The sequence below is a fragment of the Phoenix dactylifera genome, unplaced genomic scaffold (genome assembly GCF_009389715.1).
Source record: "Phoenix dactylifera cultivar Barhee BC4 unplaced genomic scaffold, palm_55x_up_171113_PBpolish2nd_filt_p 000153F, whole genome shotgun sequence".
Taxonomy (NCBI): Eukaryota; Viridiplantae; Streptophyta; class Magnoliopsida; order Arecales; family Arecaceae; genus Phoenix; species Phoenix dactylifera.
Genome location: NW_024067702.1, coordinates 626,302 through 640,759, shown reverse-complemented (window position 1 = coordinate 640,759; position 14,458 = coordinate 626,302). Strand labels below are relative to the sequence as shown.

Here is a 14,458-nt window from a genome sequence, read left to right as displayed (position 1 = left end):
CTACGCAGTTCGGAGCATCTTACGGATCAGATTTTGCTACTAGCATATTCGGATGGGCCATTCCACAGCCGTATTATCAGCTAGAAGACACCTCTTAGAGCCAGAGCTTCAGCGAGAGATCCAAGAATGCCTATAACCAGGCGCACGTTCGTTATAGGATCAACGTATAAGACTACAATACCGCTTGGTTAGAGGTATGGGCTAATGTGCCTCCTGACTATACTAATGATCCAGATATCTACGAGAGGCATCGCCACTCAATCTGATTTTAGATATCGGTATGTATATTATACTTTAAATCTATGTAATTAATTGTAATATTTTTTTAATTTTTACGTTACTACTTGATTTGAGGATATTTTATGTTGTTCATTGTAGAATGCAATATCTCACCAATCATTTTAGAATTTGTATTATTTTAAAATAATAAGATGCATTATCTAGGTTAAACCAGAATTAGAAACATCAAAAAAACATCAAAAAACATCAAAAAAAACAAAAAATCAAAAAAATATTAAACAAATAAATTAGACCTAAAATCATTGAAAAAGTTTAAAAAGAATAATTACCAATTAAATATTCTTGAAAAATGGCATGCCGGCTCATGAACCAGTATGCCCTACCCGTACCGATTTGGTACGGTACCGAGCCGTATTGGGTGCCGATAGGTACGAGTCCCAGTACCGGTTCGGTGAATCTTGCCTAAGACATTACATGCAAATAAAAAAGTAGACCCAAACCCAACTATTCAAGAATAAATAGTTGATTTTCCATCTTTAATCCAAAATCCCTGATTTTTGGCACCTAGTCAAAATTGTCTCTTTTAAATGCAATAGCAATCCTCAAAGATTAAAGCTTTATAAACACTATTGTACCTAAATATTACTAAAACTAAAACATCCTGTTAGATAAGTCTTATATATTGGCTCCCAAAACATGTCACCTAAATGGCACTTGATAGCACTTAGCAGGGTTTGCTGTGCCAGTACCAGGCACCATACCGGTTGTCCAGTGGCACGAGTCAGTATGGGCCTGCGCCGTGCTATAGTGAGCCTGTATCGACACAGGAGACCGTGGGGGAGAGAAAAAAAGAGAGCGAGCGGGGAAGGGAGGGAGGCCCACGGAGGCCATTGGCGGACTCCTGTTTCGTTCGAAACAGTGATCAGGCCGCAAAAAAAATTTGCGATTTGCCGACTTCACTTAAAAATCATAAATTTTTTTAGCGGCAATGAAACAGGAGTCCGGCCACAACCTCCAATGCTTGTACCAATGTCGACCCTCCGCTGGCCTCCGCCACCCTCCGCCTACCTCCCTCCCTCTGCCTCTCCCTCCCTCCCCCACTCGCTCTCTCTCTTTTCTTCTCCTCCGGCGACGACGTTTCGATTTCTTTGCCGGAACCGTCGCAGTCCACCGTCGGCATGGCTCGGGACGTCCCGAACCGGGCGGTTCGGGATGGTTCCACCAACCTTGGCACTTAGGATATTAATTCTACAATGGTTCACTTTCAAGGGTTATACATATATTGATGTGTATGCTTGTTTTCAGTTATAGATTGGTTTATTACGCTATAAGCTTGTTTCTAGCACCAAAGCTAAGCGACCAAGCTACAAATGTGTGATTTCTCATTGTTCTCACTTCCATGCTCCCTTCCCTTGGTTGTTCCCACCTCCAAATGATGGGAAAAAATACAAAAAAAAGGTAAATTGTTTTGCTAAAATTACAGAACATGGATACAATATGGCAAAACTTGAAAAAATAGAATAGGATATGTCTACGATACAATAATAAACATATTTTTTAACATATATGCCTAAAAAACATTCAACAAACATGATTACTTGATCATGAAACACTATATAACAATATTCTACATCACAAATTATAAGTCACTTCACAATAGCATCATTCATATGAGCATAGTCCATATATGATACGACATCACGTCCAATGCACCTTGGTTGACCGAACCAAGCTTAAATTGCTTGGATCATGCCATATCAGCATAGATCAGGCCTAAAGTGGTTCCAGACATGGGAAGCCATCTTCTTACTAGACATTGCTTACAACACTACCCTTTTCCTAATTGTCATATTTTAAAGGCCTTTTGCATGTAATTGCATCACCATGTAACACATATCGGGATGAAAAAAATTTAGTATGTTCAATGCATTTTCTAATGTGCTTTTAGATTAAGTAGAATTATACAAAATATGATATTAATCAATCACTTTCCAATATTGAAATGCTAGAATTCTGTTTCAACTAAGAATGAAAACATTTATCATGCTTTCCACCTCATGGAACATAGTTTCCTATTGGACTTGTTGATAACCTTGCCAAACCCCTCCAATTTTACACCAATAATGCAATCACCAAGTAGTATAGGTTTGATGTATTTTCACATAAGGTTTGCAGTCTCTATACTAGACTGCACACCATTAGGAGACTGGTATACTACGATACTAGTACCATACCTCACAAAACCTATTGGTAGACCAAAAACATTTTTTTGTTTTCAAGGTTTTTAAGATTCTTTATTTAGTTTTGAGTGGAAATAGGGTTTTGTGAGTTCCTTTTTCTGATGTTTAAATATAATATATCATGAAATCATGCACAAAATACAAAAGTTTGGCATAATTTTCCCATATTTTTCAATTTTGTCTATTTATGGAATGTAGCAGAGAAAAGAAAATGGAAGAGGGAAATACCTAGAGTGGAGGATCAGCTCACCCTTCCACTCTATCCTCTCTTTCTCCTCTCCTCCCATCTTTCTCCTCTCTTACCTTGAAAAAGGGAGAAAAAAGAGTCAAGCCCTTTCTCCCCAAATAATTGAGGCCCTGAATTAGTAATGGGGCCCTTACCGAGTCAAAATGCTTAGAACCAAGTGGTTCTGGGTGATTAGGCTCCGTAAGAACAGATTCACTCTGGTTCGGGAACAATCCCATATCAAGCCGACAAATTATCCCAATTTGTGGTCAGTATGACTATTGATCCAGGCTATTCTGTACGATGTTATACAAGATTCGTTGTACTGATATGTACCACTCCAAATTGGGTGCACTGTACTGTATCAGTACCGAATAGATTGTGAATCTTGGTACTCTATACCATGCTTTCACATGTGCAAAACTCCCACAAGCTGAAATTTCAAAAAGAGAAAAACAGAAAAAACATCACTTCATTGTAAACTGATCCCCAATGCAATTTGTAGCACATCTTTCCTCACATTTAGATGTAACTTGTCACCAGAGAAATTAAAGAATGTCTAAGCAACTCATAATATATCTGCTACAAGCCTACAACGAAGCCAGAATAATGGCCAATAATACGTATTTAAAGGATAACAAAATAAAGAAAGACACAATGAAGGTGTTAATCTGTGATCTAATGCTTTCATCATTGGCATGTCATAAACCGCATGCTAAAACCATTGGGATATGTCTAGAACAACATTTTGAGCTAGAAACATCCTTCAACTATGTCAGATCCACAATTAGTAGCACCAATACAGCCTTTGATGAACCTCCTCCTGAGGCAACAATTATAGCAAATATTAGTTGCAACAAGCAGATGTCAATTCTATATGGAGCTTTTTCCTTCTTACTTATCATCCTCACTTTCAAAATTTAAACCCAGCATATGAATGGGTCGGCATCATTTTACAGGATAGGGTTGTCAGTTCTGTCGAATCCAAATGGAAACCTCTTCTACTAGTATAAAGCACAAAAGTAGCTAGAAGGTAACACCATAATAAAATTTTAACCAAGAGGGATGATTGCAATCTATTTCATAATACTGATTACTTTTTACTATTAAATTGTTTTTAAGTAACAAAACCACAACCAAACAATAGCCATAAGGTAGTTAAGATGTAGTTTGTGTAGCTTCAAACTAAACATTTTCTTCTCTTTTGTTAAGACAAATGAGAATAGACTTAAGCTTGCATCACATCCTACATTTGTTTCTAGAAATCAACATATTTGAAAGTATTACCTTTATGAATCTTCGAACATCATCACGATACTTTCCGTTCCACTCAGCCCACCTGCAATAATAACAGAAAAAATAAACTCTTGTAGAACATTGTTACTCTACCTTTTTGAAATTTTAAAAATAAAGGTTTGAAAATTCTTATCATATTGGGAGTATGTTCTGCCAAAAAACTTTAAAACATGAACTTAGGATCTCAACATCTCCAGGTTGGTGTCTCAACAGATTATTTGTTTCCTCTAGGACCTAAAGACACATCATACCAAAAAAAAAAGTTCCTTCAATTTATGATAGTTCACATTCTAGAGAAATGTACTTAATGAGTGTAATTTCTTTTTAGATTATACTTTGAGAATTTTAGACTTCCAAACAAATGTCAGCATATGGCAAAGTCATTTCAGATAATAATCTACATTACTCATGCATAGTTTTAAGCAAGGACCGTCGGTTGGACTTCGAATAATTTGTATACTCGTACCGGTGCCACACTAGCATAGTGTCGGGTACGGTACGAAATTTTTTTTGACGTACCGAGTATCAGCATGTCACCCGTACCGGATACCGATACTGTGAGACCTTGAAACTGGGCCCGGTCCATAGACCGGCCCAGCCCAAGGATTTCGGCCTCACCTGCGGCGCACGTGAGGGCGTGTGATGAGGGGGGGAGCCATCCCGAAAAGCAGGCTCCCCTGTTTTTTTAGGGCTTCCGCTGAAGCCATTTGAAGAGGAGCCGCTGCCGGCCGAGAGAGAGGGGGAGAGAGAGAGAGAAAGGCAGGTCTTCTTCGACACGGGTCTTCTTTGATCCAGATGGTTCCATTGCCGCCGGAGAGGGAGGAAGCCGCCGGACCTTCACCGGGGCTGAGGTAAGGATTCCTAACCTTTACCTCTTTGCTGTACCATTTAAAAAAAAAGAAAGAAAGAAAGAAAGAAAGAAGAAGAGAGGGAAGAAGGAGAAGGCCGACCGCTGCGGGCTTTTCCTCTTCTCCCGTGCGCATACCTCCTCCGCGGGAAGAAGGAGAGAGAGCCGGCGGACGTCTCCCGAGCTCGCCGACCTCCCTTCGCGGGAGAAGAAAGAAGAAGAAAGAAAGGGAGGGAAGGAGAAGAAGTCGGGAGAAGAGGAGGAGAAAGAAAAAGAAAGAAGAAAGAAAGGGGGGAAGGAAGAAAAGAAGTCAGAGGAAGCTTCGGGAGAAGAAGGAAAAACAAAAAGGAAAGAGAAGAAAAGAAAAGAAAAAGAAAAGAAAAGAAAGAAAAAAAAAGAAGAAAGAAAGAAAGAATAATAATAATAATAATAATAATAAAATAAAGGGAGGAGGGTGGTCTACGGGTATGAACCCGAATCCAAACCCGAAGCCGGGGTGCTAGACACCTTTGCAAGGACAGCCCAGGGAGAATGTTAAAAATTTAAGTTTTATATATATTGTGATGAATTTTAAAAGAAAAATATGATTTTTGGATATTAGGTTCTGCGAGGAATTTGTGAGATTAATTGGAATTATTGTGAATCGCTTTCGAAGTAAGTAATGAACTGCCTTCTCTAGACTCTTCATTCATATAATATTATTTTTGCATTGAATAAATTGTTAATGAATTTATATGTGATTTATGAATTTTACGAGATGATGCTTTGAATGAAAAATAGATAGGTGAATTGAAATTAATATTTTTCGGATATACTTACTGTTCTTGCATCGTATATGCATATTTAGATCGGATTGTGATATATCTATTATGCTACAAAAGAATTTTGATGTGCATCAGATTTAGAACTCTCAACTAGACTATGTTCTGGACCCTGCCAATTGGGGGTTATGCATTGGCAATTCTGACCGCACCACGGGGTATAAGTGTGGTATTCTGGCCCACTCCGCAGGGTATAAGTGCGGTATTCTGGCCTACTCTGCAGGGTATAAATGTGGTTCTGTTTTTGGCCTAGCCACAGGGTATAAGTGTGGTCGTAGCTAAAGGCTGTTGAGATGAATGTAATTTGTTTCGAATCAGATTTACGATTATGTATATGGATATTTGAAAGATACGGATTTCAATGAATTTGTATTTGAAAATGAATTGATTATATTATTATGCTAACTCATCGTAATTTGTATTCATATTTTATGTTATTATATGAATTGACTAGTTAAGGTGTTTATTACTTACTGGGCTGTCTAGCTCATTATACGATTTCTTACTGTTTTTACAGATCCGAAGAATTAGCTTGATCTGGGGTTTTACAATATGGGAGAGCGAATAAAAGAATTATGGCACAAGTTATCTTAGATTAGGTTTTATTTAAATTAATGTTCTATCTTTATTGTTCCGCTGCGTATTTAGAACTGTGAGACTTTATAATTTGTGTCAGTCAATGGAATAAGATTGCATTTATTTTAGTTGAATTATTTTAGTTACATTTTTGAGATTTGGTTAAGATGCCTTGCATGCTCGTGGGGAGAATTTTCCTACGGGTGTGCGGCGGTTGGCGCGGACCCCTGGCTCGCGATCTCGGGCCGGGGGCGTGACAGATACCATGCTATTGACTTAATTATTCAACAATCCAAACCAAGGTTCGCTATCTCGGTACTAGATACTGTACTGGTATCATGTTGGTACAGTGTCAGTACACCCAATACGGGGTTTGGTTCAGCGTACCAAGTCTCAGTTCAGAATGGTACCGTACATATGCCTGGTATGCGGTGGTACACACCAGTACGGCAAACCTTAGTCCAAATTTGTAGAAAGAAGTTAACTGATATTTAAGAAACTCTAAGAGTCAATCAAGGCAGCCATGGCTCACCATTTGTTTCTTGGATTTTTCTTTTGTGTTTTAATTGATGGCAGCAAATTATTTTAATCAAGGGTGAAATTTTCATGTTGTTAGGATTTATTTTCTGTATAAAAGTTGCAATTCCTGTTTTAAAAAGTGGTTAGTTTTGAGTTAATTTTGATTGATCAGAAGAAGAGAAGCTAAGGTTCTGGTACCTCCTCTAATCTCCTCCTTGTCTCTCTTCCTGCATCCTCTTCTTTCCTCTAATTATTGTCTCCTTATGATTTTAATTTTCTTAATAACATTCTTTATTCTCTGCTGTATATTACTTCAGTTCATAACTAAGCTTAAATCCATTTAACCTTGTCTTCACCCTGTATATTACTAACCTTATGATTTTAATGTTCTCAACCTGTTTTGTGCAAGTTTTAGTGTCACAAGCCTTAACATCTGTCATTAATCCTAGTAAACCCATTTAACCTTGTCTTCACCCTTTACTTTCACTAGAATCTTGAAAAATCTGTCCATAATAGCAGAAACCTGTGTATATACCACAGATTTCAAACAATAATTCCATTAGAAAAACCTTTATAAATATTTTCAATACTTATTGAACCCCAGAAGGCCAGAACCTTTTCCTATCATCAGTTAGTAATGAACACCTGTTACCTCATCCATTTTTCCATAGTCATGTGATTTCTTCTGAACAGTCCAGAATTTTAATTCTGTGCAGCAAATCCTAAAATCCTTCTTTAAAACCTTGAATCCTTCATCTTAAGTTTCACCGCCACAGATATGCATCTTAACCCTTAAAGTCCCACAACTTCCCTTTAACATAGCTTTTTGCAAGGTATGCTGAACTCACCGGAACCGGTCGGTTTAGCATGTACCGGACCGGTGCCAACAGGCACCAGTCTGGTATAGCCATTAAAATCGGTTCCAACCCCATCTGGGTCGCAATTGATCGGTTCCAAGTCCGTACCGGTGCGAACCGAGCCCCGGCTCGGTTCGCACCGGTACGGGTTAAAAATTGAGTTGCCACGTGCTATGCCCTTTTTGACCATAGCGCGCGGCCTTTTTTCTCCGCGGCCGACAGCGCGTAGCCACAGTGGCCACACGCTGTCTTCCTTTCGGCCACAACGCCAAGTGCTGTGGCTGAAAGTGGTACAGGGCCACGTGTTTTTCGACAATGCAAAGCTGTCCATTCAATTTGAGGTTGGCCTCTCCCCGCTCGGCTATAGGAGCACATTTCAGAGGCAAGGCAAGGGAAGGGAAGGAAAGGGATTAGCCAAAAAATTGAGAAAGAAAAGAAAAGGGTAGGGATTAGTCTAAAAAATATTGAGGAAGGGAAGGGTAGGGATTAGCCCAAAAAAGATGAAGGAAGGAAAGGGAAAGGAAGGTATCCAGCAGATGAAGGGAATGCAGATCGAGCAGGGATCCTACAGAGGCTGCGTGAAAAAAATTGAGGAGGCGAGAGAGCGTCATTTCCCTTCCAAAAAAATCCAACAAAGGCTAATTAAGGTGTGGTTTCTTTCCCTTATATTTTTTTTAATATTTCTTTTAATGTGCTTACAAAAATATGTCAAAAATTGCAAAAAAAATAGAAAATGATGCTCAATGTTTTCATTTCATATTGAATTTTTTATATGTTGTAAATCTAAGGTCTGCTGAACCGATCTATACCGGTTGGTTCAGCCCGTACCGGACTGGTACCGACAGGCACTGGTCCGGTACCAAGGTAGAAATTGGTTCCGACCCAATCTGGGTCAGAACCGATCGGTTTGAGGTCGGTTCAGCCGGGGTCAAAAAAAATATCAAAAAGTGAGAGAACTCCCAAAAAAAAACGACAGGGTCGAAACCAGACCGAACCAGCTCCATCGGTATGGTACCGGTACCGTACCGGTACCGAAGCCTACCGGTACGTTGGTATGCTCGGTACCACATACCTTAGATCTATAGACGATGTGCATGGTGACATTAATTTTTTTCAGAATATATATAATTTATATTTTAATTAAAAATAAAAAAGTTTAAAAATTAATTTTTTAATAAAAAATAAAAATAAAAATATTTTAAAAAAATAGTAGTACGTTGTACATAATTTAGAAGTCATTTTGGAGGCAGAATTTTTTGGTAAATTTAAAATAATTAAAAAATTAAAAATTAATTTAAAATTTAAAAATAAATTAATGTCTTCGTAGGAATGGAGCCATCAAGGAGAAGGCAACCCCCAGAGCGTGATATTGGTTAGGAGCATGGAAAGATACTCGATGAACGATATCAGTTTCAGTGCAGTCATTGCCGCAAGTGCTTCAAAGAAGGAGTAACCAGATTAAAGCAGCACTTAGCCGGTAATTTCCGTGAGGTATTTGCATGCCCCAATTGCCCACCAGAGATAGAACCTCGCTTAGATCAAAGCAACCAAGGAGAGGACTGCCAAGAAGAAGGCGGAGGAGGAATGCCAAGCCGCAGAGCCACCTTCCTATCACTTTATGAAGTCAAAAAAGGTTGAGGGCCCAAATGAGGCACAGATCCAGGCTGCCATGCGGGCGAGCCTTAATGATCAATGGCAACAAGAGGAGGTGGAGAGGCATCAGGCTCGATTTGGGCCCTCGTTTTATGAGTCGAGTGTCGATTCTGGTGGAAGCAGATACGATCCAGAGTTTCAAAGGACAACCTCAGTCAACAGAGAACGTGGCCGAATTGCATCTATCCTTAGTGGTTTTGATAGTCGAAAAAAGTCTTTCAGAGAAATTCCACTAAGAGCGTCAATCCATGATGTAGACCCGCATGCCTTTTCCAATAGAGATTCGAAGAAGTAAAGGATAGGCAATATGGAAGAAGGAGAAGAAGAAGGATATGTGGCGAGCTATTGGATCCTGGTTCCACTTTAGCCACATGCCAGCGAATGTGGCAGACAATACGTATTACAAATCTGTCATTTTCGCCATACAGGTTGCCAATCCCGATGTTGATCCTCCAAGCCCAAAGGACATTTATGGTGAGCTACTTGACAACAATAAGGAAGAGCTAGAGAAATGGATTGCCTCCTACAAGAGCAAGTGGCCCTCATATGGGCTCACTTTGATGTGTGATGGTTGGGCCAGTCAGTACGGTGGACCTTGGCTTTTTGCCTATGACTTCTATGCAAGAAAATATTGTGTATAACAATGATGTCAAAAAACTCTCTCCACACGCTAATTCTTTTATGATTTAAATCTGTAAGAATATTTGTCTAATTCTTGCTTGTATGATCAATCACCTTAAACTATGCTATAGGCATGTTAAACAATAACAAAAGTATCAAATTTGTTAGGTTTCTAGATTTTAGTAGCAGAAAACTTCTATCCACGATGCACAACCAATTTAGAAATTCTCATGAAATTGACTCCTACACCTGCTTTGTAAGTACTTCCATTTATAAATTTGTTTTAAGCAAGGTCTGCTGAACCGGTCGGAACCGACCGGTTCAGTCTGTACCGTACCGATACCGGCCTGTACCGTACCGATACCGGCCGACACCAGTATGATACAACCATGGAATTCGATTTCTTACCTGTACCGGTGTGAACCACACCAGTACTCGTGGGGAAGAAGAGGAAAGAAGAGAAAGAAAAAAGAAGAAAGAAGAGGAAGAAGAAGAGGAAGAAGAGAAAGAAGAAGAGAAAGAGGAGAAGACTACCTGTCAAAGGGGGAAAGAAGACCTCTCTTGCAGGAAAGAAGACTATCGGGTCCGCACGCATGTCCGCACGCACGTCCATGCATGTGTCCACGCGTTTTTTTTTTCAAACTGGTTCAATACCGGTCTCCATCAGTACATCGGTTCGGTCGGTACCGCGAACCTACTTTTAAGAGATATGCTTCCTAGAACGTGCACCGCACTTGTTTCAGGCAACTTCTTGATTTATAAAGATATGATTCCCAGAAATTCCCACTAAGCTTTTTTTTTTTGTTCAAGATATGCCTACATAGTAATATTACAGCAAAAAAGTTAAAATTCGTCGATGTTGGCATATAATATGTCATATGTGGCAGTCCAGTCCTTGTATAGATTATGATCTTTATCTAGATCAAGGACAAAAATCACATATTATGATATTTTACCAATGCAAATTGTGCATAAATATGGGTTATATAATCTATTAAGTCAGACGCCTCAGAACTTTTATGAACCATATTAACACTCTTATAGGCTACATGTAGAACTACTTCAACAACACATCTTATTAGTTGCTCCATATGCACTTCTCACTAACATCCATAAAAGAAAGCATTTTTCTCAAAATCAAATAGCAAATATGTTCAAGCCACATTAAAAACATGTGGTAAAAGATCCCATACCGAATTGACTTTGGTTGCTAGTAGGGATGACTGAAGATATTATATTTCCATAAGTATGGGCATATCCCACCTTAGCTTGAAGCCTCTCGATGTTACTTCAGCATGTTAGTTTATAGTACAAAATAAAGTTCGCAATCTCGGTATACTGGTTCCCATATCAGTGCCTTACTGGTTTGGTACGGTCGGTACGATACGGTATGCATTATATACCGAAATAGCTTTCTAACCACTTTTCTCAATTTTTATCCCAGTACGCCTCAATACAGGTCGATACGCACCTCGGTACACCTCGGTCTAGATCAGTATTGAGGATGATAGTGTTATTTTGATGATTAACACAACCATTGAGGAAATATCTAATTAAATACTACAAGTTAATATGATACATCATTACTGAATTCGACACTCTCGATACATTAGAAGAATGAGATCAAGATGTCTTTCAATGATTAATAATGAGATAAAATTTGCGATAGAAAAGGGATAGTGAATTCTAAATTCTAATTCAGCAAAGTTTCAAGTAAAACGTATTCTTAAGGGCACAATAGTAATTTTCATTGTTAAGAGTATGTAGCACTACCATGGCATACATTCAAAATTGCTTGAAGTATATTTCATTGATTGTATGGATGAGTCTAACCTTAAGATGCAGCAAAGTATGGAATGAGTCGACCCCAACAAAGATGGAGTCGACCCTAGCACATCATGGAACCATCAGGTACACCTCTGCGAAAATGGCACGGATGAATAGTAGTGGAGTCGACCCCAAGTATGGTTGAGTCGACCCCAGCTTCAAGCCTCAAGAAAACAAGTCTCTGGAATTTACTAAGAGGGTCGACCCCCACCTTCCTTGAGCCGACCCCAGGAATACTTGAGTCGACCCCAATGGAGTTGACCCCAATTGAACATGAGTCAACCCCAAGGCTATGTCGTTCAAAACTGTCTCTGGAATTCCTGAGAGGGTCAACCCCAATGGAACTTGAGTCGACCCCACTGTAGCTTGAGTCGACCCCAAAAAGAGTTGAATCGACCCCAGTGAAAAACAGCTGAAATACTAAGGTTCTGTGATCCCTGAGAGGGTCGACCTCACTGTAGCAGGAGTCAACCCCAGTGAAAGTTGGGTCGACCTCACTGGAAGTTGAGTCAACCCCAAGTTTGATGAACAGTGGTTTGAGTCGACCCCAGAAAAGTTTGGGTCGACCCCAGCACGGGCAGAAGCATAACGGCTAGTTCTGCAGAAGTACTTTTTGACCTTCCAACGGCTAGTTCTGCAGAAGTACTTTTTGACCTCCCAACGGCTAGTAACGGATAGCTTTTCAAATCTAACCAATGGGAAGTAACCTAAACATGTGGGAAAGTATTTGACACTATTCATCAGAGCAAAATATCCTTTTGCAAAATATCAAAGCTTACCCAAGAAAGACAAAAGCCCTAATTTTCTTCATCGAGGTGCTTCATTCAAGAGTCAAAAGGAAGTGGTTGAGCAGATCAAAAAGAGGCATTAAAAGCTCCACTAACCCTTGAAGAGTAAAGCATTCCTTGACAAAGAAGAGAAGAGCCATATCAAAGCGATAACTATATTCTAACTCTTCTTTGTAGCTTATATTTGTTATATCTGCTCATATAGGAGTTTAAACCTTCTTCTTTCTCTTTTTAACAATCTTGTAAGGTTTGTTGGTGAGCCCGTAAAACCAACGGTGTAGGTTTGTTGGTGAACCTGTAAAACCAACGGTGAAGGTTAGTTGGTGATCCCGTAAAACCAATATAGGTTTTTGGTGATCCCGGAAAACCAAGTGTAAAGATTTTTGGATTGTGAGCCCGGAAAATAATCCAACTGTAATCCGCGGGATTATAGTGAATTTCCAAGGGGTCGCTTGGGAAGTGGACGTAGGTGCATAGGAGAGCACCGAACCACTATACTTCTTGTTGTTTGTATTGTGTTTTGTTCTAAGTTCACTATTTGTAGTTAATCTATATTAACCAAATCACTCACTCATCAATTAGCAAAGTTAAGGAATCGAAAATCAAGAAAAACCAATTCACCCCCCCCCCTCTTGGCTTGTCACCTTGGGCAACAAGTATGCTTCGGTATGGGGCGGTATACGATGGTACGGAGCTTGTACAGATTCAAAATGGAGTTTCGTATCGATTTTCTTCCGGTATGGTACGGTATGCACCGCACGGTATACTCCATGTCGGGCGGTATGGGGTGGTACAACAGACCTTACTATAAAAGTATGGTTCACAAGCAAGCATTACTTTCTTCTTGCACTACTTTCCAGCAGAATTAAGAATATGCTTCAAAGAGAGGCTTGTAAGTTGATACTTATGAGGTGATGACTGTAAAAATTGATGACCTTTTCTACTGTAATCATATAAGAAACGTAGTTAGAATTGGATAGGAAGTACATACATTTTACCTCTCCTCTTAGCAACAACAGTGCTAAAATTTCAGGATTCCCTGGTTTTGATGTTCACCATGGAATTTGGCAAGGAATACATTTTCTCACAGATTATTTTTGGATAGAAAGGCTGACAAGTCTTATGGTGAGAAGGGCCTTGTTGTGTTGATGTGCTATTTCTAGGAGACATAGGCAAAGAAACAGGAATGGTATTTATTTACTCCTCTTTGAAGGTTCAGTTTGGTTTTTACCATGCTAATTCATCCTGATTTCTATAAGAAGGAATCAACATGGTGGAACTTTGGGAGCATTAATGGAGATTGAAAACACTTAACAAACTTTGGGAGTTATGTACTGATATGAGCTCTATAGATTATGCAAGACAACTTTTAGAAATGAGGCCTTGTTATGATGCCAGATCTGTTCCTTCATAGATCCAAAGTACCTCTACCTCCTTTGCTGATTTCAAGGTCAGACATTATTGAAGAGAAGGAGATTTGAGCTTGCCTCTCAAATGTTATTTACATGACTGTATTTTTAACAGAATAATAGCCATAATAATATGCATTCTACATAAAACAAATAGCAGAAAGGTAGGAAAGAGCAACAAGTGATGAAGCTAATAATTCATATGAAAGAGGCAAAATGGAAGAATGGAAATGAACATCTACTAGTAGCAGCGCAGAAGTCACGGTTCTATGAATTACTTACATGCTCTAATGACAAAAGGCAAAAACATAAAGCTTAGCAGTCAATAGTGCGAAAGAAATAAAAAATAAACTGACATAACTAAAAGTACTCGTGCCAAATGACCTATGCAGAAATTACCTATCCCAATTTGGGAATCTTCCTACTAGATAAAGTCCTGCACAATCCCAAGGTTCTGCAATTATTTTACATCTTGATAATACAGCATCCTTGGCAATTGCCTGTCAGTCAAGTCACATAAATCAGATAAAAGGGTTTC

At 39.2% G+C, this 14,458-nt stretch overlaps 1 protein-coding gene across 8 annotated transcripts in view; it reads right to left on the bottom strand.

Moving 5' to 3' along the window:
• LOC103708478 (isoamylase 3, chloroplastic) overlaps positions 1-14,458 on the bottom strand; it is a 73,897-nt gene that overhangs the window by 28,028 nt on the left and 31,411 nt on the right. For all 8 annotated transcript variants that reach the window (XR_003385957.2, XR_003385959.2, XR_003385958.2 and 5 more), the window contains 2 exons: positions 14,320-14,420; positions 3,994-4,045 (listed from right to left, as the gene is read on the bottom strand). Coding sequence is in view for 4 of the 8 variants with exons in the window: in XM_026805180.2 (XP_026660981.2) it covers positions 3,994-4,045; positions 14,320-14,420 (153 nt within the window). In the remaining 4 variants the exon portion in view is untranslated. The remainder of the gene's footprint in view (positions 1-3,993; positions 4,046-14,319; positions 14,421-14,458) is intronic.